Genomic DNA, 26174 nt, shown 5'->3' on the forward strand with positions numbered 1-26174 from the left:
TTGAAACCATGCGATGGTTTTGCTCACTCGCCGACCGATGATATCCATAGATGGTACGCATGTATATGGTGCCTACGACATCAAGCTCCTAATTGCAATAGGAATGGATGCCAATGGGTCAATATTTCCTCTTGCTTTCGCAATTGCCGCTAACGAGAGCAACGACACATGGGGATCTTTTTGACCCATTTGAAAACTCATGTTATTAAGGATCGTAATGTGGCATATGCGTGATGTCGATCGTCATAAAGGCATATTGCACAATATGGATAATTTACCAGGGTGGCGACCTCCTTTGTTTACCATCGCTATTGTTTAAGGCACTTGAAGGCAAATTTGCAATCAACGTTTCACAATGGCACTCTAAACAAATTGATGTGGGGGGCTACGATGGAGCATCAACAACGAAAATGGGGAACGCAAAAATGGATCCGATCGGTCGGTGAGTGAACCCGCATACGTTTAGTTGATGAAGCTCGATGTTGAAAAGTGGACGCTTCATCCCGATGGAGGAAAAAGATGGGGCATGCTCACAACAAACGACTCGGAGTCTTTCAATGGCTTGCTTTGAAATGCGCTCGAGGGACTACCCGTCACCGCAATGGTGAGAATGACTTTCAAGCGAGGTGGTGGAGCGATTTGTTGTTAGGACAAGGCAGGCCGAGCGATATTAGCCGACGGCGGGACATGGATGCCAAAGCCCTTCAAAACTATGGAGCATTATAGAAAAAAATGTGAGCGTCACCAAATGACCGAGTATGACCCAATTCAACATGTGTATGAAGTTAGGACGGGTTATTACAACGGTAAGGGTGGAAACGTGCATACCGTTTATGAGGCAACAAGAACATGCGCTTGTGGTAAGTGGCAAACGTACCACATGCCGTGTTCTCATCTTTGTCAAGTGCTTCGAGAGAATGAGAAAAACGGTAACAAATTATGTGGCGGGGGAATACAAGGTCCACAGTTACCTTAGAGCATATTCCGGCCAATTTCACCCACTTGGTAATGAAGCTTATTGGCCAAATGAGCCGTTTTCGATGGTTGCTAACAAGGATTACATTAGAAAATTGGGCATTAACTCACGGAGTCGTTGACCTAATCAAATGGATGTTAGTGAAAGAACTTACTCTCGCAAGTGCTCTATATGTAAGCAATATGGCCATGACAAGCGTTCGTGTGGGCAACAAGGCCGTGGTAGTACAAGCACGTCTCGAAGTAATAGAGCCTCTAGAACTTGAAGATTGTATTGTTATTGTAATTTATTATTGTATTGCTTTGAATTAGTATTGTAATTAAATGGAATGAATTATTTTTTAATTAGTATAAACCTCTCGTATTGGATGAATTATTATTAAATCAAATATTTAAATTTGTACATTCAAATATAATAAAACACTTAAATCAAAACCCTATAAATATTACAAGTTTCGAAACTTGCTTGGGCACTTTAGAACCCCTAAAACGACGATCCAAACGTTTAGGTGGACTTGATGTAATGAGCCGACATTATTGTACGCAAAAAAAGATATTAAGTTTTATATAAAATATTGATATTTTGGGATTTTGAAACATGGCTAATCTTTGCCCAAAGTATGGGAAAAAACGTGATTAGAAAAAAAAAAAAAAAAAAAAAAAAAAAAAAAAAAAAAGTTGACACCATTTACGCACAAAATTCGTGCGTGAAAGGCCCAAACTGTATTTTTGCAGTTTGGTCCTTTCACGCACGAATTTCGTGCGTGAATACTACTAATGTAATTTTTTTTTTTTTTTTTTTTGCATTAGTTTGATTCAACTTTTTATTTTTTGTGCTACTTAAGTCGCGGATTCCTTTATCACAAATCAGTGTAAGAGAGAGGTTTCCGATTAAAAGAGACTCGTCATGGTTGTTTTTTTGTCACCTTTCCCTTTCTTCTTTCTTGACAATTTATTGCCATGATGATACCTCTCATAGATGCCAACTGATTCTCTAATGTGTTTCTTTAGAATCTCCTATTATTAACAATCATTAAATCTTACTGTCCAACTCCTTTAAAAGGATGTGGAAGAAAGATTGCTGTTCCATTAGCTGCTACATTGTTTATAGCCTAAGAGATGGAAATCATAGCAGGTAAAGAAAACTAAGCAAAAGCTGCTTCAACCTTTTTGATTCATTCATTCTTCCAAGTCAACCACAAGATTATTAATCTTGGAAATGAAGTGTTTGACTGAAAATTGTCAGATAGTAATATATTGGTGGAAAGTGCAGTTACTTTGGCGGGATGTAATTAGGATTCAAGCACACGAGAGGAGATATAACCAAGGGGACCTCCCGCTCTTGAGTAAAAACATACTATGACTTTAATCAGGTCAACCATGAGTAAGGATTTTATGTAAATAAGAAAACATGAGGGATTCTTAAAATTAGTTTCACCAACACTAATCTCAAGAGAGTCACTTCCCCTCAATAAAAATAATTTGAATCACCTTTTCACAAATAAAAGATTCAAAAATCACCGTTAATTGAAGGACCCACGCCAAAAGTTTAGTTCGATGCTTCGCGCTACAGAAAGTACACAAAATCTTAATTCCATAGTCCGTCTCATTACCATTAAGTCATCAAATCTTATTTGACTCAGCAAACTTCTTGCTCCAACTTCCACCATCATTCATGTATTATAATAGGGAAAGTCACAAAAATACAACTTTTTAAAATGGTAATTAAAAAGATTACAACTACTTTTTAAAAATTACATAATACAACTTATTCAAAATTAACTTTTTAATTACAAAAAATATAACTTTTTACATTCCTAAAATATCGATAATACTTAATTTTAAGAGTTACCACCATTAATACATATCCACTTTTTACTTTCTCTTCCCCACCCCCACCCTGCAAAAAAAAAAAAAAATCTATAAGAAGGGCATGAGACAGAATGTAATATTTCAAATAAACAAAACAAAATCAACTTCAAACCCCATATTTCATCTACCATTTCAAAAATATTTTTTCTTTCGTTTCCTCTTTATTCTTTTTTTATTTTTTATTTTCACTTGATAACTGATGCAATTATTTTTTCGTGACTAAAAGAAATTATTTGAATATATTAATACTAAAAAAAGTACATGAAAAGATATGGTATATGGTATAAGAAAAGTACATGAAAATATAGCTAAAAAGGATAGGGTATATTCAAATTGGCAAATGTATCTGAAAAGATGATAACAAAATATTTGTGGATATAATAGTAGAAATTAGTATATTTAAGTTTGTATATTGTATATAGTATATGATATTACAATATACCTTATATATGAATATATTACTATACGTGCCAATCAATTCTACTCTACAATAACATATATAGTGTACAATAAACAATATATAGATGGAAAAATATATATACTTGTTCAAGAGTGTATATATATATATATATATATATATATAACAGATACAATAATATACTTGTTCATGAATTAGCTTGTTAGTAGATTGTGCTGGAACTTTTAGGTAAGCAATTATTGTGTTTTTATATGCATTTAACTATGTTATCACTAATATAAGGTATCTCCTTATTTTTAGCTTTTTATTCATAACAATAATCTCCTTGTTTTTAGCTTTAAGTTGCATAATTTGTAATATCTAAATTAGTTGTATGTTATATAATTAACTCTTATGTATCTTGTATTTATGAAAGTTCCCCATAATAATACTTTCCTTCGTTCCCTTTTACTTATTCATGTCGAATATACTACTTATTCAGGTCGAATATACTAAAAACATTACTTATCACTTTAATTAATCAAGAGAAATTTACCGTTGTTATTAGGTTACAATTTCACAACCTAATTGGAGTAATTATAATCAAATTTAATTTTAGAAAAATATTACTAATAAAGATAATTCAGTAAAATCAACACTAAACGAGTCCTTTCTTAAGAAGAGTGCAAAACATAAATTGTACAAATACAAGAAAATAAAGGGAGCAGGAGCACGTCTCTCTCTCTCTCTCTCTAGATTGTCCCCTATTCTCTCTTTTCATCTTTACTTGTCCACTATATTGAAAGGGAAAAGGGTCAAAAATACCCCTCTACTTTGGAAAAAGGGCTAAAAATATCCTCCAAACTTATTTTGGGTCAAAAATACCCCTCCCATCCTTAAAGTTTTCAAATATACCCCAACTTGACGGAAATTATCCCCAAAATAACCGAAATCATTTTGAAACCAGCTCCATCATTTAAACCCCGACCAACTAAATAATAACCCATAAAATCTCCTTATTCTCCCAATACGTAGGTTTGAAGTTTGAGGGAATTGGGGTAATAAAGGGATCTTATGGGTTATTATTTAGTTGGGTCGGGTTTAAATGATGGAATGGGTTTAAATAATGATTTCGGGTTATTTTGGGGGATAATTTCCGTCAAGACAGGGGTATATTTAAAAACTTTAAGGATGAGAGGGGTATTTTTGACCCAAAATAAGTGCGGGGGATATTTTTAGCCATTTTTCTAAAGTAGAGGGGTATTTTTGACCCTTTTCCCATATTGAAAATAACTTTTGACATTTACTTATCTACTTTAGCATATCAAGAGAAAAATAATATAATTTTCCTATTTTACCCTTATAACACTAATTAATTCCCTGAATACTATTTGAAATGCTAATAGTTATGGATATTATGATAAAATATACACTTCATTTATTATTATTTTAAGATGGGTGCAAACCATTACGGACAAGCAAAAATAAACAAAAGGAGTATAATTCTTAATATAAATTGATCCAAAATCCAATTCAATCCAATATAGTACCGATGGATACAAAAGAAATGTATTGAATCGACTTTTTTTAAATCCAATGACAACTTCAAATATGAAATTCAAAGGATCAATTGATATGTGTGTTGTGTGTGAATTCTCGGAAGAAAACCAGCTTATTATGCTTATGGTTTTTGAGAAAGCTTAATACAAAAATAAGACAAAAGGATTTGAAGAGGTGCCTACCCCGTACGTTTCGCATGTCAGTTTCTTGAAATTAAGGGTTGCTTCCCACTTTCTTACGACCTGTTGGAAAAAATAAAAACATGATGAGGACGGATGATCTACACTTCGCTTACAACTACAGAAGATTAAAACAAAAGACTATTAACTTTTCCTTTCACTACTCTTTTTACCTTTTTTGTTCTATTTCACATTTCGGACTTCAATATTCCTTGTGTCCCCTTCTGGTTGGGAGGGAAGGGGTTTGTTTGTATTTAAAAGTTTAAAGCGAAGCCTACACTTAATCAAGTATCCACTTTCCAAGTTAATCTATAGTTGATGCGTATGCATTAAAACTAAAAGGTTTAGTCTATTAAAACTGAAAATTGGAGCCTGCTATCACCAATTTTCTAATTGGACATGAATTTAAAGGTGATATTCTTCAATTGAAATTCATGTCCAAATATTTTTTTCAATTAAGATTCATATCCAAACACAATCAAAATTCAACTCGCTTCACCTTGAGATTTGCCTTATTTTCAACTTCAACCAAATATCTTAATATTATCCAAACGCCTACTATTCGGATATAGCGCCTGTGAGTTACTAGGGATAATACATATTGGTTGTCCTTGTTTTTCTTTTTGAGTATACATGCAGAATAGGACAACTATGAACATAAATTAGCAAGTACTAAACTAAAAATGCTTTCACCAAAATATTTGGATATATCATGGCAACAGATTCCAATCATAATCACTGTAAGATAAAATACCGATATTTATTTGCTTCAACTTGAACATAAGTAGAAAACGTCCATACCACCTTGTCTCGATGAATGCATGACCCTTTTAGAGGGCACTGTTTTCTGTTAGTCTGGGTCCAAGCATCGAGTCTTGATTGTCCACCTCAGCTACAACATTCTTCCACTTCACATGTATCATCACAAAAAATGAAGAAACGTACAGCAAAAAGATTTGCTACAATTTCGTTCTTTTTTCTGTCCTTATTTTCTCAGCACCAAAAAGAAAAATTAATTTCCAACAGATAAAATGCAACTCTGGTAAAGCTTTCAAGAAGCTAGTCTTCAACAACCACTGCTGAAACAGCAAATTTTCTTGCCCCAGACACATCTTTTCATTTATTTTTTTTAAGTAGGTGAACACAGATGCAATACTTTCGAATTTGCTTTCCCACCACCCAACCTTAACGTTTCTCCTTTCTCAACTCTCACTCAGGGCATTATTACCTTCATCTTATCCAGAAGTCATGATTTTTTATGACTAATACAACCATGTTCGTATTCTTTCAAGATCAGCACAGATCATAGGACTGTCAGCTTATGATTAAACATTCAGCACTCAACAGCAGTGAGAGAGAGTCAAAGCACTTCATATTTTAACAAACATAACCCGAAAGTTACCAGAGTCTCCATGAATAACATCCTAAAGTGATGATTATAATAATGAAGAATACTCAAACTTCCAAATACAACATGATGGTTTGGACATGTACACCAGTCAACGTACATGAACAGTTGCAACTAATGAAGCTCAGATGTGTGTTAGATTAACATCCGCAACACAAAATCATTGCTGAAAAATCCCAAGAAAATAAAAAAACCTTACTAAAGCAGATTGCATGATGTCGATTGGTCAATCAAACAGCATAGTGCAAGGATTTGAGGGTGGAAAAGATAAATATTCTAGATATCCTACTTGCTCATCTAATATTTCGAATTATTTACAGAATTACCATTTTTCCCAAAATTGTAACTCCATCCAATGACATATACATGAAAATTTTACATAAGCTGTACATTCTTGGTCAAACTATCAACTCTTCTTTAAAAAAAAACTACCACCACATATGAACTGCAAATGTAGTTTCACAAAAATGACCGCCATTTTGTGGTGAATGGACAAAAAAGGAAGCAGTGGCACTGCTACAGTTCAGGGATCTGACTACACAATTACCTCAGAATTTTGCAGCAGAACAATCTGCCAGGATCAGTTAGATCTTATTGTAATGCTGACCAATAAAGGGCTATAATGCTGCATTCTCTAGCAATCTTCCGTAAATACCTGAAACAATTGACATTTGCTAACACAATCACTCTCAAATTAGATGACGTCCATCATATAAATACAATAAGAGATCTATCCTCAAGTCAAACCCCAGAGCCCAAAAAAAGGGAAAATCAGGAACAAGAATCAGATAAAGTCATGAAACTAATCGAAGAACAAATGTTTAGAACTCCCTAAAGGAAGCATACAGAAATCACTTATACAAAGAACAGATAAATCACAATAACTAGCTACTCTCATAGCATTCCCTTTACGGGGGCTTCATTAAATTTGTGCTGCAATTAGTCTATTATTTAATTGCAGTTGCCTTCTCAAAAATTTCCAAAGCAAATAGCAGAGCACAACCCTTGGGCCCAGTCGACTTTGTTAGTTAAACAGCTGTAGCAGTTACAACTTACAAGGATAAGTTTACTTGCAAAAAAATAATGTTCTTTAAGCTGAGCACAGTAACATCGTTGAGTAATTGCTGAAATACAATTGTGTGGAAGTAGCATCCTGACTTCTGTTCAACACTTCCTCTTCTCCAAGAAATTACAAGCAACTATTCCAATATAAAAGGCTTATAATGTTATGCCTTGAATTTTGGGTGATAAACAAGGTTTACAAGGAAATTCTGTAGCCAAGAAAGATTAGTAATAAAGAGAAACTCTAACCTATCAAGCAGTTCACATCCAAGGGCCATTTAATAGTTTTATCTCAACAAGCAATAAAGGAGAACGGGGAGATGGAGAAGATAGAATCTATTTCCAAAATAAGCATTCTACAATTTGAAAACATTACACCTCCCATCCATGGGCCAATATTGAATAGCTGTTTACAAAAGCATCAAATTACTAGACAGGGCTCGAAGCTAACTACCAGGAATCTCAAGCTACAGTGTGATCAAACATAATATCTGTAGGCATAGGACAATTTCCATATAAGCTGCAATCTAATATTATATAGAACTTACGTTGTCAAGCTGAAAGCATGAAACCCCACAAAACACCGTAATAATTATTTTGTAACATAATCAGATATCATCCAATATACAACACGATGAGGACAAACACACTGAGATAGCCTTTTTTATGTTACGCATCACAAGCCAAAATCTTACAAAGATAATTCGAAACACCCTATATCATGACATTAGTACTAATGTATATTCTTTACCATGCAATACTAACAAATTTCCACCGCAATAATAAAAGAGGGTGGATCATTGGGCCTATCTCATATAACGAGCCATACATGGCTGAAGTTCATTTTAGAGCATAGCCAATAGCAACTTCAAACTCCACATGAAGAATATTTCAAGAGTCTCCTCTATGTCAAGTGTTAGGATGTTGAAAAAAACAGCAAAGACATTCTGAGAGACAAATCAGTCTGTGATGACTAGACCAACCATTATTCTATACATTCTAAGATGAATTATTTTTTCAAATTGAGCGATTATGCAACAACACATCTCTGCACCTGATTTTCTGCTGCAACAAGTGAAGAAGTTTATCATTTCCTACTAAAAACCGTGTCCCATGCCTCAATGACCCATTCAGACGTAACTTTAAACAAGAGGAGAACAAAAGCTTAAGCCAAGTATGAGATTAAAAAAGGGCTTATGGTGCCTACTAAAACACCCAATTAGGTCTTTTATTAGCCAGGATCCTGCAGTTTGTTTGAAGCAACAATTGATTCATGCGCTATACTGCTCCACAACAATGGTCCATACTTCTATACCAAATCTTACCCATGAAAATAAACATACACCACAAAGTATCCACGCTGAACCAGCATGTTAACCTTTTGATGTGTTCCCGATAGCTGCGTGCATCTGCCTAGAGTCACTCGAACTGTCTTTTAATCCCTATTCTGAGGCCACCTTTTCTTGATGTCGTTTCTACTCACCCTACTCTACTTAAACTGCTACAACATATTAACATTGGGAATGCTAAGCAAAAAACACAACACCACAAAAAGAGAGGGAAAGCACTAGAAAAACAGCCTTGAAGCATCAGTTTGATTTCAGCTTCTAAGACCAGAGTGCACTCGTGAATAACAGAACTTAATTGGACTTGAAATGATTTCTCTTAGTTTCAAAGTTCACAAAACCTATTTCCATTGGTTCGCCAGCTCTAAAGATTAACAGTCCTACCAGATTCGTACTTCACAAAAGGAAGTGGAGCCCATCATTTCTGGCGCTCCATGAACTATGCATTAAAATTAAGAACAGTTAGGTACTTTGCAATTTATGTCACATCCAGCAGCTTTAAGAACAAGTCCAGCCAATATTATGAATAGTTTGAATGCCAAATAAGATCAGTTTCAACAGCACTGCCAAATGGAGAAGCAGGTCTCAATAAATGTAAGAAATAAAATGCCAACAACACAGCTTGTGAAAAGCATCTACGATGAACAGATAGGATCAGATTCTTGAAAGATTATCCTTGGGGGGTTGGAGGGTGTAAGAGATTAACACTGATCAATAGTGTTCTGGATGCCATGCCTACATACATGATGTCCCTATTCCCTATTCCTGAGGAAATAACTCTTGAGTGTTATTGAAAGATCGGATCTCTTGAGGAGTAACTTCGTTTGGGAGGGTAACAGTGACACTAAGAAGATCCATCTGGTTAAATGGGAGGCTCTAATAGGAACCAAAAAAGGAAGGGGGGCTGGGAATCAGGTATTTGAAAGCTCATAATCAAAGCCTTTTGATGAAATGGCTTTGGAGATTTGCTTCCAATGAACAATCCTTGTGGAAACTGCAAAGAGGTGATAAGTTTGAAATATGAAAAGGAAAACAACTGGACAACTAAAGCTGTAACTAGTACTTATAGAACAAGTTTATGTAGAGCTATCAGGAATCAATGGCCAAAGCTCAAAGGAAATTGCAGATTAAAGGCAGGAAATGGCATGAAGATATCTTTCTGGGAAGACAATTGGTTAGAACAAGGTAATTTGAAACTCTTATTCCAAGATATATACTTCCTCGACCAGCAACAAAATGCCTCTGTGGCAGTGGCAGAGGTATTGTCTAATCAGGGGTGGAATTTGAGTATCATGGATAATGCCTGAGAAAATTGTACAAGTCCTGGAGATGTGGAATACTTATTGGAACCTTTCTGGCCACAAAGAGAGATGGAGAATTATACCACCTTGCATCTGGGGTTCTGCGTGGAGTGAAAGGAACCTTAGACGTTTTGAAAATAAGTGTGATTCTTTACAGAAGATGAAAATGAACTGTCTTGCTTTATTCTACTTTGGTGAAAACAGGAGTCTATGGAAGATCTAGAATCATTGATGGATGTCTTAGGTTCTATATAAGTTTTTGTTATAGGATTGAAGATCTTCTGAATACCCGTAACTGTTGGTGGCAGGTCTTATTTTTGGGTAAGTGTTACCTTTTCGGAAAAAAAAAAGGAACTAAACCTCTGAATAATTTATTTTAATACTTACCGTGGTGGTAACAGCAGCTTTCAGATTACAGAGAATTATCAGATAATACACCAACCATTCAGAAGGTTTAATTCTAATACTCAGTACGGTGGTAGCTGCAGCTTCTGAGAATCAGATTACTAACCATTCAGAAGATTCAATGTATGGTGGTAGATGCAGCTACTGAGAATCAGATTATGGTGATGGTAAGAATCAGATTACAATGACTTATCATCACCATAATCTGACATGTTACAAAAATTAATTACACATGTTCCCACTTTTGTCCCAAAACATCGGTATATTATTTTTTGAACAGTTTATCGGTATATTTATTAGGCTATATTTTCTAAATCAAATCTGAATTATAAAATTGCATTACTGAACAAATAGGAAAGCAGTCTCTAATCAGTTATGTTAGCCGAGGATGAAATTAAAGGCCTCTAAGATGTCATATTGCATTTCACTACCCGTGGAAAGAACATGTGCAGACAAAGGCTGTTACTCATTGAGTACAGCAAATATGCAAGTTTTAGTGGTTGCGAAAATAATGTCGTTTACAGCATCAACGGACTCAAATATGCAATTTTTATTGGTTGCGAAAATAATGTCATTTACAGCATAAACGGATTCCAAAGTCCAATCAAATCTTTTAGCTCTAAGGATTCCTATCAGACATTAATTTATCCAAGGAATCAATGGTCGATGCAAACTAAGGGCCAAAACATTAACTCTATAAGCAAGGCAAAAAAACCAAAAAAAAAAAAAAAAAAGAATTCCCTTCATCCTCGGGAGCGGATCTAGGCCCAAATTCTGGTGCACGTAAACCCATGGTCTCTCCGCGAAACTAGGTATTTTATGTACATATTTCCTAGAATTGATCTAATATTATCTACTGGCCCCTAGCTACAAAAGGCTGAATGGTGCACCTGGTTGAATGCTGTACCCAAAGGAGTAGGGATCAATTCCCACTTAGTACCTTTTTTTCTCCTTTTTTGCACCCATGTTCCAGAAATCCTAGATCCGCCTTTGTAATCATCCTTATGTTTGAGTGAATTATCATATCAAGTCTTGTAGATACATGTTTAATTTTTTAATTTTTTTTTGAAGATACATGTTTATACAATAGTTTGAATTCGGAAAGGTCAAAAAGTTGGTCAAAAGATATCACGTCAAAGTTGAACTAATAAATATTTCTAGCTTGCACTCACTTCAAGCATAAGAGGGAAAAGAAGTGCTATTTATGCAATTGGAACAACTGTTCCGGTTACGACTAAAGTAAGAAGTAGGCAGCCAAGGATGGGACTGAGGGGTAAGAAATACATTTCCCAGCATCACAGCATCTCAATAACGGTGCCTGTTAAGATTTCAGCTCAGCTGTTTTAACGTTCCTTTTTTCTATATGCCAATAAAAATATAGAAAGCTTTTAATATAATCATTGCTACTATTACTTACATAGAATTTAACTTATTTTTCACTTCTATTTTTAATTGGTATGATGATGCATGAGTTGAGCTTAATGGAAAAACATAGTCACCTTGAAGATTCATATAGTTGAACCCAACTTGTTTGGGATTGAGGCATAGTTGTTTTATTTGTGTGTGTGTGTGGGGAGAGGAATGGGTTTATAGGCATAAAATAGCCCTTGATATAGATCAGTATAAAATATTTTTATACCACAAAACTTAAAAGAGAGATCACTCACTTGTTACCCTCTAAAACTGATAGGATTAACAAAAAAGAGATCAGAAAAGATGAATGAAGATTTATAATTACTCCTAATCTGCACTATGTATCCAATCCTATCAACATAGATGTTCCTAACCAAGAGATGAGGGGGTGCTATGAAAGGGCAGGTTAAAAAGCGTCTACTTCTCTTTGTTTGTATCAAGAGACACCCGAAGAGCTGGCTGTATGGTACCTCGGGGGCCCTGACCCCGAAAGCTCACATGGATGTCCAATTAAAAAAAAAATCAGTTGACAGGCATCATACGCCTTCGACCGTAAAACAAAAGAGTCTGATTAACTTGTTAACCTTTACAAGAATGTGAGCAAGGATTAGCAATGCCAACATGGAAATGCTCAAAATTGAGAATCTGAAAAAGGAAAAGTCTGGTTGGCCTATATCAGTTATGCATCGTCCCAAATTTCCAGTTATCTATCAAGTATGGCAACAAAATATTATATCAATAGTCGGTGCTAAACATATTCTTCGATTTATGAAGGATCCCTGTTTACATGGATAGAATCAGTAACTCATTGATATGATAGGGATTTACTCTGCATTACCTGGTGACTAAGAGACATCACCAAATCTAACAAGAACAACCAGGAGTTTAAAAAAAAAAAAAAAAATAGAAAGACTTGTATGTTAGTAAGAAAATAGAAGGAAGATGACCAGCTAATACAAGCACTTCTCATCCAAACCGAACTGAACTGTATAACTCAGTATTGTTAGAATAATTACAAGGGTCAACAGGGCTTACACTTTGTTAAGTATTATGTCTGTGAGATGCATTTGTCAGGAAAATTACAATAGTACAAAATCCTGCCAAGGGTCACCCAACTTTACAGCAATTGCTCTAATGACTGTCTTTTGTCCAGATACCAGTCCTGTATCCTACTTGAGTCACCATTAGCTACTGAAAAGAACAAATATAAAGGTCATATTTCACCAAGAAAGAAGAATTTCAGACAGTAAATGACACCCTTCTGAAGAGCCAAGGCACTCTACCTGCACAAAGCTCAGTTGTGCAGATACGTCAACTAAGTCCTCTCCCAAAATAAAAATCCTGACAAACCAAAAACTCACCGAAGATCAAAACCAACTACCAACGACTCTCATGCTGGCCTCCAGTTGAGGGAAGTTACATCCGGTCGGCAAGGCATTCCATGACCTACCACACTAGTAAGTCAGTTCCTTCTCCCACAAAGCTGAGACTAAGAATCAAGCAGGAAATTCAACTATAACAGAATTAAATTCTTGACCAATATATCACCTGAAATTGGAGGACCAGTAGGGAAAGCATTTGATCCAGAAGGCTGGAATCCAACATTAATCACAGGTGGTCTATCAGGTGGTCTGAAATAACCTGCCATGGAAGTCACTCGTCAAAGTGGCCTATCGAAGAATGGCTACACCATGATTGACGATTCAAAATTAAGATTGCTTCATGTTTTCTTTTCTTTTCTTTCTTTTTTTTTTTTTTTTTTTTTTTTTTTGATAACAAATGTCACAACTTCAACATTTTACCAAGTAAAGAACTTAGGTATATATAGTAGGCCCACATAAGTGAAGCGAGAACAGAACTTTTTTCAGCCACAAGTTGACGCAACCACATTAAACCGAACACAGAGATGGAGCAGAATTGGAACGAGAAAACAAGGAAAGAGGTAGGGCCTACTAAAACTATAAGTGACTGCCATGCCTTCATATGAATCATTTAAACACATTTCCCTCTAATGCCATGCCGCAAAGGGTATTGAGATGAGCCTCTGCCATAAATATCGAAGGTTAAATTTTAGCACGGCAATACTTCTCCGAATATATTGATGTTATCACAACAAGTGTATGGAAGAGCTGTATCACCAACCTTAGCAGTGGTGGAACGCCAAAAACACTATCACTTTTTTTTTTTTCTGATTAAGAACTAAATTATTACTAAATGAATAGGAGAATTCCCGCATACAAGATGTATACGAAACCAGATAAGTGTCGTACAAAAACATGACTTTTTATGAAGAGCGCACAATCAAATGTCACGAGTGCATAGTATAATTTTTCAACAATTAGCAAACAGCAATAATTTATTCGAATTACATGTTCCACTGACAATGACAGACAAATCTTAGCATAACCAATGCCCTGACCAGTGACAAGCAACAGCTAGATTTTGGTAAGCCATAAGCCAAGTGAACGATTTCTGTTTCCACAGATCAATTCAACATTTGGTGCCAAATTTAGAGCTTGTGCCAGTTTCATGCACGTTATCACTTGACAATGCAGATTAAAAAAGGCCAGTATAACCATCATATGCAGGTCTGAATATTTGAATAATATTCCTATCAAAATTCATGCATATTGGAAATTTACTAAGAGCTAACAGAAATTTCTTATAAGAGCTAACAGAAATTTCTTATATCCAAACTCCTTCCATTTTGCTTCTCATGTAAATCAATAAATGCACAACGAAAGAGTCAAACCTTCGTGAGCAATAGCTGGACCAGGGCATGATCTTCCTGCACCAATCCACATACCGCGCTGGTGCTCACCATTGAACTCATTGGGTTGCATCCTCCATTGTTCATCGCCAATAAAACGCCTTGATCCATCAGGGCGCTCTGGTAATGAGCATGGTGCAGGATATGCTTGCTGTGGATGTTGCTGCACTGGGGCCCTTGGATACGAAAAACTATTGGAGGGGATTTGATGTGGAGGGTTAAGATGCATGGGCCTTGGGGCAAAAGGCGCATTACCAGGTTGAAATTTCTGCATGGACTGAGGAAGTGGTGGGTTTATATATGCATCATTATAACCATATTCTAAAGGCCGTGAACTATATCCAGAAGGTTCCCGTGAATTACTAATTCCTGCTGGTGTAAAAGAAGGTGGTTGCGATGGGAATACCTCATTCCTCATAGGAGCATTGACACGAGGACCATGAGGCATATTTCCAGCTACCTGTGGTAGCCGATGACTCTGCAAAAGAATATTAACCTTAGTGTCATATAATGAGAGAACATAAATAACTCACAGCAAGAAGCCTTACATTAGGTATGCTACCAACTTCGTTTGCAAGAGGAGGTTGCGGATATGCCACTACAGGTGATGGCGATGGTACTGATGGAGCGAGAGAGCGTAAGTGTTGTGTCCCCACTTCATGTTGGAGTGGAAAAGAAGGTTGAGGGAACATTAGCGGAGGTGGTCCAGCGGGCAGTGGAGGGAAAGGATGTGGCTGAGATGGAGGTACTGGGGGTTGTGATAGAGGAAGTGGGGGTGGTGGTGGAGGTGGCAATGGAGATGATGGAGGTGGAGGTGGAGCCGGTGATAGAGAGGGTGAGGAAGGCAAAGGTGGGGTGGGTGGAGGAGAACAAGGAGGTAATGGTGGGGATCCCATAGGTAGAGGAGGCAAATCAGATATATTATCTAAAGCTGATTGCAGTGTTCTATCTGAGCCAGACAGGTTCGCATCATCTGCAAACAAAGGTCTTTCATCTTTTGGGTGACCAGAAACATCTTCCATTTCAAGCTCGCCATCCACATCCTCCAAGATACAATGACGCCTGTCACTAGGAGTGACCATATATCTTTCAGCATCATCCCCTGTTGCAGGTGTACGTTCTAATGCTAATTCCTCAGCAGCTTCGTTTTGCAAATTACGAAGAGCATCTTCTTCTTCTTCCTCCTCATCAAAGACGTGAGAAGATAAAAAGCCAGGCAACTGAAATGTAGCATTGCTGAAAACACAAATAGAAATGAAATATGTCAGAGATTAAAATAAAAACAGCAGCAACAACAATGTTATCACTTCAATAGAACAGCAAAAAAGCAAAACTTTGCTACTAATGCTACACAAACAGAATGCCACAGATTATGAGATAATTATAATGTGGAAAGCAGAACTTTTTGGTGGAATGGTAGGCAGAGTATGTGGCAAAATGATCCACATAGACATTTTTTATATCAGAAACAAATTCTAAGAGAACAAATGAAACTATGTCAGTCGCAGTTGGTTACAATCTTAAACACGTCGCAGTTGGTTACAATCTTAAACACTGTTCTCCAGTTGGTTTATAACATATGGTGCTCGGACTCTCCAAAATGGTTGCCACACGTGTCGGATTCTCCAAAAATGCACTACTTTTGGAGAACCCCACACGCACCCGGACATTTCTGAAGAGTCTACAACAACAACAACATACCCAGTGAAATCCCAAAATGTGGACATTTCTGAAGAGTCTGACAAACATATTTTATGACCCTACAATAAAGTCTTACCCTGCAACCAGGCAATAAAATTTCACCATATGTGCCACTCACTGAAATTACCATTTGCACCAACAGGAGACAGATAGCATAATTATTATGAAAAAAAAAAAATGGAAAGGACAAGCTTCATAAACTTCATCTCTGAGATTTGTACCACAATGAAAAACAGGGATTCAGATTTCAGAACACCCCTTAACACTTTCAGTAACAGAGGAAAAAATCATGCACACTGATTCCCGTCTAAAACATTCTCCTAACATTCAAATTGGGATCTGAAACAAGAATCAGATACCTATTTCATGAATCAAAAATGAAATTGAAGGCTCGACAAATTAGAGAAGCATCATGGAGCAAATAGTAAAATTCTTTTAACACCGGATGGGAAACCAAAATGTGCTCTCAAGGAGAGCCACTCGAATAAACCCGTTCTCAAAGGTTTAAATATGATTCACATGAGTTAGCCGGAGGAGTACATAATTAAAAATGGGGAAAACAAGGAAAAAAGGGTGGGTTAACCGCTTTAAGACAGTTTCTGGAAAGCAAAAGGCCGATAAATTTCCTGGGCATTAAAGCAAGAAACAAAAAGCAAAAGTCTTAGAATGCGCTCTGCACCTCACTTCCAACGCACATGCTTGTTCAAAGTGGCGTCTGTAATCTTGAGAATTAATTACACCTAGCTCACATCTCTTTGTGACTCGACTTATAATAAGACTGGTTTTCAACTTCAGAGCCAGTTTCTACCATTTCAAGGAGGAGAGTTACAAGTATCGGTCCTACACATGGGACAGACCACCTCAAAGAGGTAGGAAAATTGTCTTCATCTCCTATCTGAAATTCATAAGTTGTAGATTCACATCCGATACCATCATTAAAGTCCACACAAGCATCAAGATAAAGAATTATACTGAATTTAGATCATGAATCACAAGGACGCTCATAACAACATAGGAAGTTACAATGCTTTGTTTTTTTCAAGACAACCTATAAGACAATGGGGCACTATTACCCAGACGCCCATGATAACCAAATGGAAGTTCACAGCGATTTTTTAATAAGATTTATAGCCAAAAATACTTCACAAGAACAAGGATGAAAGTATGTTGCCGACCTGCCATACTCATCAACAAGCATGCCTTCCATCTCTCTAATAGGATCATCAATAGCACGCTCAGCTCGAGATGGCCGTCTAAAGGATAAACCACCAGATGAATCATCATTCGCTGTACCAATATCATCCATATGACGGCGAAGAAGAGAATCAGGATATATTTTCCTCTCAAGCCATAATCGCAAAACCTACAAAGGAGATAAGATCGACATCATGCAGAACTAACTTTCTTTAAATGACCACTGGTTCAAGTGTTAGCACAATCACCTTGAGACATTGACGACGGTTTTCCCGGGCACCCGCTCCTGGAGGAGCAGCAGCTCCCAAAAGACGAGGTAATGCTGCTTGAACAGCCGGAATATATGATGCTCCTGCTATGCCTAAACAAAAATACATGTAGCAAGGCAAAGAGAATCACATCTAATTCAAGTACACGTATCATAATTTTACCATATTTTAGCAAGTAAATGGATTGAGAAATTACAAAAATACCATTTCTAAACTCGATCTACTTGGGGTAGTTAGCTGATTTAATTTTAACACAGAAAGCATTCACCGATCAAATGCTTCGGATGAAAAAACACAAGGAGAAACTAAGGCAGTAGCACGGTACGGGATCGGTCCCTTGTTCTCAGCGCAACGTGTGAAATGACTCAGTTAAGAGATCGATCTTAAGATCAGAAAATCTCTCCATTGCTATGCACTTAGATCCATTTCGCCAAACAACCATATATTATAATATTGACTTCTACGTACAAACCAGACCTCCATAGCCTCCATACTTCAAGCAGATGACTTAGATCCTTGTTTTATATCTTCTGAGTTCCGAAAGAATAGCTAACCGAACTGTAAATAACATAGGACTTCTATTCTAGCAGGTAACCTGCCTTGTCTACAAGATTATAAATCTCATTTTTATTAAGGGTAGCTGATAGTGTAGCTGTCAGTGTATATAAGTCAGACACACTGGTAAAAACAGGTACGATGCAGTGCAGGAGTGATATTGTAAGCAATGCGCAATTCCACAATGCAATGTAGCTACTAAATTACATCCTGGTCACACAAATTGAATTAGTGGAGAAGTTAATTGTAAAGTATTGGTATCTCATACCATAGCGAATACCCAAAAGCAAGAAAAAGATTTGAAGAAACAAAGATCAGGGAAGACCTTGTCAGCCTGTGTACTCCCACTAAACTATGCGTAGAAATGGACTCAGAGATGTCACTTAAAGAAGGGAGGTGGGAGGAGAAGAAATCAGCGAGAAAGTGAGAGAAGATGAGAACAAAATAAAGAATCATAAATGCAGTGTGCTTTTCACAAGAATCTTTACCTTTATGACTATGAGAGCACTGAGTTATAGAATCCACCAAAAAAAACAGGTCCACTCTGCTATGAAGACTAGGTTCATTTTCCAACTTCAGGATAAGAAGTTCCACGACCTGCATTAAAGAGGGATGAATGCTCAAGAAGAAGACAGGAGGTGACAATAAATGTACCCATCACAAAAGTTGCTGTATGCAGAGAGTTATGTATGATGATTATAAGTTAGACAAGTTAAATTCTTAGTTTTTACGTACTCACATTCAACAGCACCCACATTTCACTTACTACGCAAATACAAAAAAACTTAATACGCAAGTTCAAAGCTCAAGTAAGTGGTTCAACCTATTTAAGAAAGAACTTCGGGTGAAGGATTTGTCTAGACTAAACTGACTTGAAAATATAGAAGATAAGAATGGCTTTGCTGCTATATCTTGTTAGGTTTCCAGGAAGGCCTAAAATATGAGATGTTTAGCAAGTTAAGACTCTAGAAAAGTCTCCGAGCAAGAGAGCAGCTTCACTTATCGTTTTCTCCTGCTAACTCCCTTCCGTCCTTCCTCTTTTAGATCAGATCAATATTACAAAAATTGCTATCATAAATAAAACTAAGTTTTTCGAGTAAAAACAGATTGTATTACCTATGAAGCCAGCCTCTAACTCAGTTATTTTTGCTGTTAAGTCTTAATCAAGCCATAGTTTATTGGGTTTGAAAGAAAATCAAGACACCATCATTTCTCCTGGTTCATGACACTATCCAACTCTTAAAGCTTTGGTTAGAAAGAAGTTTTTCACGGAAGAAGCCAAGCTCTAAAAGCCATTTTGAAAAATTGTTCCCAGTTTACAAGAATGATAAACTCATACAACAAAAACATGCCCAGATGCCCAAGGAGATTAACAGAAGAAATGTATCCCGCATGAATCAATGACAATAAGAAAATGACTAAAAGCTCTTAAACTTTCATAAGGTCATCAGAATCATCACTAAGCCCCTCAACTATTTTGATCACTTAACCCTCGCACAAACACTTTTACCTCAATTACCAACTGACACCTCATTCCATTAGATTAAGTGCTAAGGAATTTCAGATTTTTACTCCTAAAACTTCCATTAAAATGTCATACACACTCACCAACCCTAATACAACCAGATTACTCCTCTTTCTCTCTCCCGCATCTAATTCTCTGTCTCTTTCTTTGATGAATTGATCTGTTCTTACAATTTCTTATCCTTGTTACAAGGCTTCCGAAAATTGCAAAATAGATTCTGCATCATCTATATCACTCTCTTTAAACCAGAAATGAAAATTTCAAAAAAAATCATCTTTGCCTCCCTTCTCCTACAAAATTCCCCCCCCCCCCCCCTCCCTCATTGTTCTCCTTTTTTTTAATAACCGTGGCAGTCGGGCCAGCTTGCCCACACCTCGACTACTTTCCACCGGAATACCTTATACCTCTGTCCAGCAACAGGTACCAGGCAATTCCGTCCACCAAAGCTTAGACAGATGGGAAGAAATAATCTAGTGTCTTTGTCTCCGCTGGGATTTGAATCTGAGACCTCATGGTTCTCCTCCCACTTCATTAACCACTAGGCCACACCCTTGGGTGCATCATTGTTCTCCATTTATCTCCCTTCTCCTTTTCTTTCCCTGCAATTTCTCCCTGGTTCCCTTATTGGTGTTGCATCACAAAAAAAATATCAATTCAAGAGCAGGAAAGCCAGCAAAAGAGAATTTTATCAAGCAGAGATTCACACAAAGAGACAACTCTCATGTTCTCCATTGATAAGTCAAGACCATACACATTGCCTGATATTAGCAGACACATCCATTAATTAAATGAAAAATGCCAAAACAGAACTTCTGAACAATCGGGCAGAAGCAAAAGCACAAACAATTCACACCAACTATGCCTTTACACACCACCTGTGCACCCGTTAACCCCATCAAATATAAAGAATCAAAAGGGGTAACAAAAGGCGTGCAGATGGAAAATGTTGGACAACACAAACATATCATGAATAAACTTACATATTATATATCGCAACCCCATAAACACTCCCGATTCTTTTATTATGAAGAACACCCGGTCAATACTTTCTCATGCAACGAGAATTTCAGTGAGCCCAAAAGGCAATATTTGCAGAACTTGTCATGATTAGTCCGTAATGACAATTAGAAACTACTTGTATGAAACTTTTTGTCATGATAACAGCTGTCGCAAACTTGAAGAATCTACAAGTTTGTCACCCTATTTTTCATTATACCAAGGACAAACTGAGATAATATTTGCCTAGTGGATATCAACGCCGAAAACAAATAAACACGAAAACCATAAAAACTGCAGAAAAAACTTGTTATTATATCAGGTGCAAAAGGAAGAAAAATGGTGCTTACCTCATTAGCGATGCCATACTTTGCACAATCAATCGCTAGACGAGTTGCACGTCCGATACTCTCTTTGGTCCGTGATAATGTTTCTATCATTCCTTCAAAAGCATCACGAGCAACAGCTGCCTCAGTACCACCGCTGAGTGAGCCCCCAGCGGCCCCCAGGCCTAAACTTACTCTCTTCTCCTCATTTTCTTCAGGCTCAGGTGGATTTGTCGATGCAAATTGCCGAATCTCAGATGAAGGAGATGCGCGAGAAAATAAAACTTGTACTTCGGGATGCAGCATGCCAGAGCTTAATGGTTGAGAACCAAGAGTTTGATAGGGGCTCCCTCCCTGTGGTTCAGTGTATGGGGCCACAGCAGCAAGGGTATTACCATGAATGCTCTGTAAGTGAGCTTGCCGTCTTTTAGCCTGAGCAGCTGCTATAAGATGTTTCATGGACATTTCCGGGTCCAGAACTTTGGATTCTATCAAAGAATTAAGCTTCTCATCTCTCACAGCTTCCAGCCTGCTTTTGCCAACAAAAGTGGAACATCACATCAGAATGAACTCTCAATAAGAGGTATCAAAGAAAAATCAGATATCAAATGTACCTTTCCGCTTGCGTGGATACGCTTTCAACAGGATTACCAGGCACAAGAGCAGGTTCAGTCATCGAGGAACTAGACCTTGGGGTTGTTTTTTCCCATTCACTGGTAGAAGCCATCTTAATTCTTTCATTAATAGGTTGATCATGAGAAGGAATTAAGTTATCAGCACCAGTAATATTGGCTGTATTAGATTCAGCTACCAATTTTCGATGATCACCCTGTGGTTTGCCATGTAGTTTAACACCTTTTTGCGGCTCTGAGACTGGTCTGGCAGTGAACCCAGGGGACTTTTTGGGCGACACAGTATCAGTTTTACCTTCCCTAGAAGCTGTTTTCGGAGCTCCCAATTTCCCAGGACTACACAAAACACTTGTATCAGTAGGTATACGCTTTTTCTCCACATTTTTCTGAGAAGTACGCAGAGAGAGTTCTTTGTGTAGTCTGACAGATGGTGCATGTTCCTTGATGGTGCTATCCTCAATCGTGCCTGAACCTTTCACACTCAGTTGGTCATTACTAGCTGTTCCAATAGATAGGTCAGGCTTCTTTACCGAATTAGGGGCACGAGAAATGGCATTCCTCTTAATAGATCCTCCGTGAATTGGAGTTTTGGGCTCCTCATTTGCATCATCCTCACACAAACGGACAGCTCTCCGCTTCGTAGGCGGTTGAGGAACAGTAGAACAGCTAGACATAACCTCCATTGCCCGTCGATGGCGCTTTGATGGTGGGAGAATATCTTCTTCACCACAATCATTTGAACCAATAGCGAGTTCATGCAATTTCAGCGAAGTGCGATCCTCGGCTCTTCCCAGTGGTGTTGATTTTTTAACCTCTGATTTCACCACTTTAGCCTCATCATAACTTCTGCTCACCTTGGTGGCATCAATGGCCCCATCAGCACATTTTATCTTCTTAGAAGGATCTGCTATTTCATTGCGTCGCAACATCTGTCCAGGTTCAACTTTCAATTTCTTGCTAGACAACTGAAATTTCTTCTCCTCAATATGGTCGACAGCAGCATCCGCCGTTTCAGGTTTTCTATCATCCTGTTGTTTTGCCTTTTTCCTACCATTAGTACCTGACTTAACCTCTGGCACTAACTTTTTTGTACTTGCTTTTTTAACACTCAGATCACTGGTAGTATCACTAATTCTTTGCACTTCATGTCCACCCCCAGGCTTTCTCTTAGCCAGCATTGCTTTGTGTCCATTTGCCAGTTGCTTCCGACCACCATCAAGATGCTTCACATCATCAGATGATGTAGAAGGAGGAAGATCTGGATCAGGAAAACGACTCCTCTCAGCAGTTCTCAAGTTCTCCTTGTGGATCAATTGCTTATCATGCTCCTCAGGATCTCTGCTGTCCTCTTTTAGGTGATCATGAGTGCTTTCTAGATTAGGCAATGAAGCCAACTCCTTCCCTGAATTAGAAGTCCTACTGGGAATTGAAACCTTCTTTATAGATGAAACTGATGGAGGCAAATTACCCTCTGAAGCATGTGAAACGAAATCAGCTGGATCATTTTTTATCGTTGAGCAGCGCTCTAACCCAGATCCCTCTACCAGGCTTTTGATATCTGTTTCTTGCTCAGACTTTTTATCCCCATCCATCTGGTCCAACTCATCAGCAACATCCACGCTTTCAACAGAAGCTATTCCACAGCCTGGAGCTGTTTTATAGGTCTCATCTCCTGAAACACTTGAATCTTTCTGCTGTAACTCTTCGAATTCTTCAGAGATTTCCTTCACTGCCTGGGCAAAATATTTTACTGTTTTACCCCGACATCGAGCTGACACTTTATTTTTAATATCAACGGTAAATGCCGTAATATCTGCTGGGGCGACAAATGCTCTGTTGACAGGGTAAAAGAAAGGAAAGAAATCATGCTTCAATAATGAGCAAAATTTAGAAAAGGAATGACCAGGCAGAATATGGTTTCCTAAGATAAGGATATTCAAATTGTAGTCAACTTCATAATTGTTGCCAAATTAACATAACAATTCCTTAAATAAGCATAAGAACTCAAAATCATGATATCCAAACCTACTAATCAGGGATATTGCCTGTCCAAAAAAGGATACAACTAGACTTAATTATTACAACAATACCACATTTTACCTTGCTTTAGGCTACTTGAATACGTTACTAAAAATAAATGTAATAAGTGGAAAGATCATAAAGCACCCAGAATAATCAAAATTAAATCAGCACCAGCCAGATCGACTACCAACTATGAAAAAAATCGTGTAATTAGATTACTGAAAGAGAAAAAAGAACCAAAAGAGCACAATGACTCATCCAAGAGAACAACACATTAATACTCATGTCAGTACCTAAAAGAAGATATGATTTTTTGTAAAACACATCCACAAGTAATGACTAAGCAACCCTAAGTCAAAAATAACCTTTACTACTTCTGCTAGGAGGTATGAAGCTACGACATTTTCCAAGGGAACCACCAACACAAAACCTCTCTAACAATGTATGCACATGTCGAATAAGCATTCAACCACGCCCCATATTTCATAACTCAATGAGCGTGTTATTTGAAGCTCAAGTTAAAAGAATGGTAGCGGAAGTAACTTGAGCTGCAGTGGCATGAAAGATGTCCCAGTTTTCAATTTTGAACTAGACAACATAACTTTATAAAGCATCATTCTTTTTGTTTTACGGAAAAATAAATGATCTTCAAAGTTAAAGTAAATGTTGCAGACTGTCTTTTTCCCTATCTCCCCAATAACTGGCCTTGACAGGAACTACCATATACCAGAAGATGTTTACAAAGCTTGCCCTTTTTTTCCCTCTTTCAATGAAGTTAATCACAAAGGATCTTATAGTGTGAAAGCTAAAATAAAATCCTACGACATACCCAGTGGGATTACACTGGGTATGTTGTCGTTGTTGTTGAACAAGCATGGGAAAACAGATGCAGGAAGCACTTACATTTCCTCTGTACCATAGAACTGGACAAAATACTTTTTAGGATCAGGAGCTCGATCCCAATCTTCTGGTTTGCTAATCTGGAAAAATTGAAGATAACATAAATAAAACCATAATACAAAGCGACAAAATGACAAGACGACAAAGCGACGAGCACCGAGACAAAAAAGCACCAGAACTGACAAAACAATCTCCCGAATGTCCTGTACTACCAAAAAGGACAACCCAGAGATCTTACAGAGGATCAGATATCAATGAGGAGATTGTTAAACAAAATATCAACATGTAAACAATAAACAAACAAATATTGCATTTTAGAAGTGTCTGGAACTAATGAACGAACGCGACTTACTTTAACAGTCAACGTATCTTGGGAAACAAAAAAAACACAAAAAAAGGATAGACACACAAAGAGCCTTTCTAACAAAATTCACAGTAGAAACAAAATCTCAAGAACAAAAGGAGAATCTTATCAAATGACACCAATTAGGAACAAAGGGGAAAACGACAAGCATTCGCGGGTACCCGTGATAAGAGGCCAATAAATTTAGCAAAATTTAAGATAGACATACACTGCTGATTTGTCCTCATCCTTTCAAATCGTTCCGTTACTTAGAGAAACCATTATAACTCCATAATATGTAATCCTATCCAGTTTTACCGTCTTCTGTACAACAAAGATAGAATGAAATCTCATTCATAAGTCAACCAGACCTAATTTCTCCAACAAAAGTCATGATAAAATCGCGAAAGCTAAATTATATATATCGCAACAAATCAATCATTCAATCCTCTACATATCAATTAATGAAATTTGATACTTGTACACCACTAAATTCACTCCACAGAGTTGAGGAACCATTTAACAACATTATTGAGACAAAAAAAAAATTGACAAACAAAAACATTGAGACAAAAGCAACATCATTTAAGGAGCATTGGAATTTAATTTTACCTTAGCGGGCCAAGGAGGGAAGCCTTTGACCTTAGCAAGGACAAGATCACCTAGACTTAAGTCGGTCATCGTCTTCACTCCTTTAAATCCACGCTTACGCCCTGGAGCCATCAAAACCCTAGATATAGATACTCCAAGCCGATCCTAGAAATAAAACAACCCTAGCTATAACGAGTTCCTGCAACCACGCTTCAGAATTCCCCAATTGCTGTAACGAATGAAAAACCCTAGAACTCAGATGAAACCTTCGCCGGCGGTGATAGGGCTGTCGGCGGAGAGCGGGGCATCGGAATCTACCACAGAGTTGATGCTGCTCTCTACATTCGAATTCTGCCTTTAGAGAGAGAAAGTGGGTTTCTATGTGGCGGAGGATGAGAGAGAGAAACGAACCACAGTAATGGCTGTTTTGTA

The 26174-nt window shown here is 37.3% G+C and overlaps 1 protein-coding gene across 5 annotated transcripts; it reads right to left on the minus strand.

Annotated features, from left to right (window-relative positions):
• Positions 1 to 5670: 5670 nt before the first annotated feature.
• On the minus strand, positions 5671 to 26174 carry LOC132032537 (ENHANCER OF AG-4 protein 2). 5 transcript variants are annotated; one of them, XM_059422199.1, is made up of 14 exons: positions 25764 to 26174; positions 24812 to 24888; positions 21869 to 23719; positions 21279 to 21783; positions 18896 to 19004; positions 17832 to 17944; positions 17565 to 17752; positions 15237 to 15924; positions 15095 to 15166; positions 14671 to 14965; positions 13467 to 13559; positions 13280 to 13364; positions 12954 to 13109; positions 5671 to 7046 (listed from the first exon to the last, which is right to left on the minus strand). In XM_059422199.1, exons 1-12 carry the CDS (start codon positions 25872 to 25874, stop codon positions 13309 to 13311), a joined length of 4158 nt encoding a protein of 1385 aa, XP_059278182.1. In that variant the 5' UTR covers positions 25875 to 26174; the 3' UTR covers positions 5671 to 7046; positions 12954 to 13109; positions 13280 to 13308. The 5 variants fall into 5 exon arrangements, with proteins under 5 accessions (XP_059278182.1, XP_059278158.1, XP_059278164.1 ...); XM_059422175.1 differs by having other exon boundaries at positions 14671 to 15166; positions 25764 to 26173; XM_059422181.1 differs by having other exon boundaries at positions 13202 to 13364; positions 14671 to 15166; positions 25764 to 26173.

The sequence above is a fragment of the Lycium ferocissimum genome, chromosome 2 (assembly GCF_029784015.1).
Source record: "Lycium ferocissimum isolate CSIRO_LF1 chromosome 2, AGI_CSIRO_Lferr_CH_V1, whole genome shotgun sequence".
Taxonomy (NCBI): Eukaryota; Viridiplantae; Streptophyta; class Magnoliopsida; order Solanales; family Solanaceae; genus Lycium; species Lycium ferocissimum.

Excerpts from the sequence above, each read along its gene's own strand:
- LOC132032537 (XM_059422175.1), bottom strand. The coding sequence starts at position 25,874 with ATGGCTCCAGGGCGTAAGCGTGGATTTAAAGGAGTGAAGACGATGACC. Across the intron at positions 24,889-25,763 it reads TCCCTCCTTGGCCCGCTAAG|ATTAGCAAACCAGAAGATTG; the intron begins GTAAAATTAAAT and ends CAATTTTTCCAG. Across the intron at positions 21,784-21,868 it reads GTATCCACGCAAGCGGAAAG|GCTGGAAGCTGTGAGAGATG; the intron begins GTACATTTGATA and ends TGGCAAAAGCAG.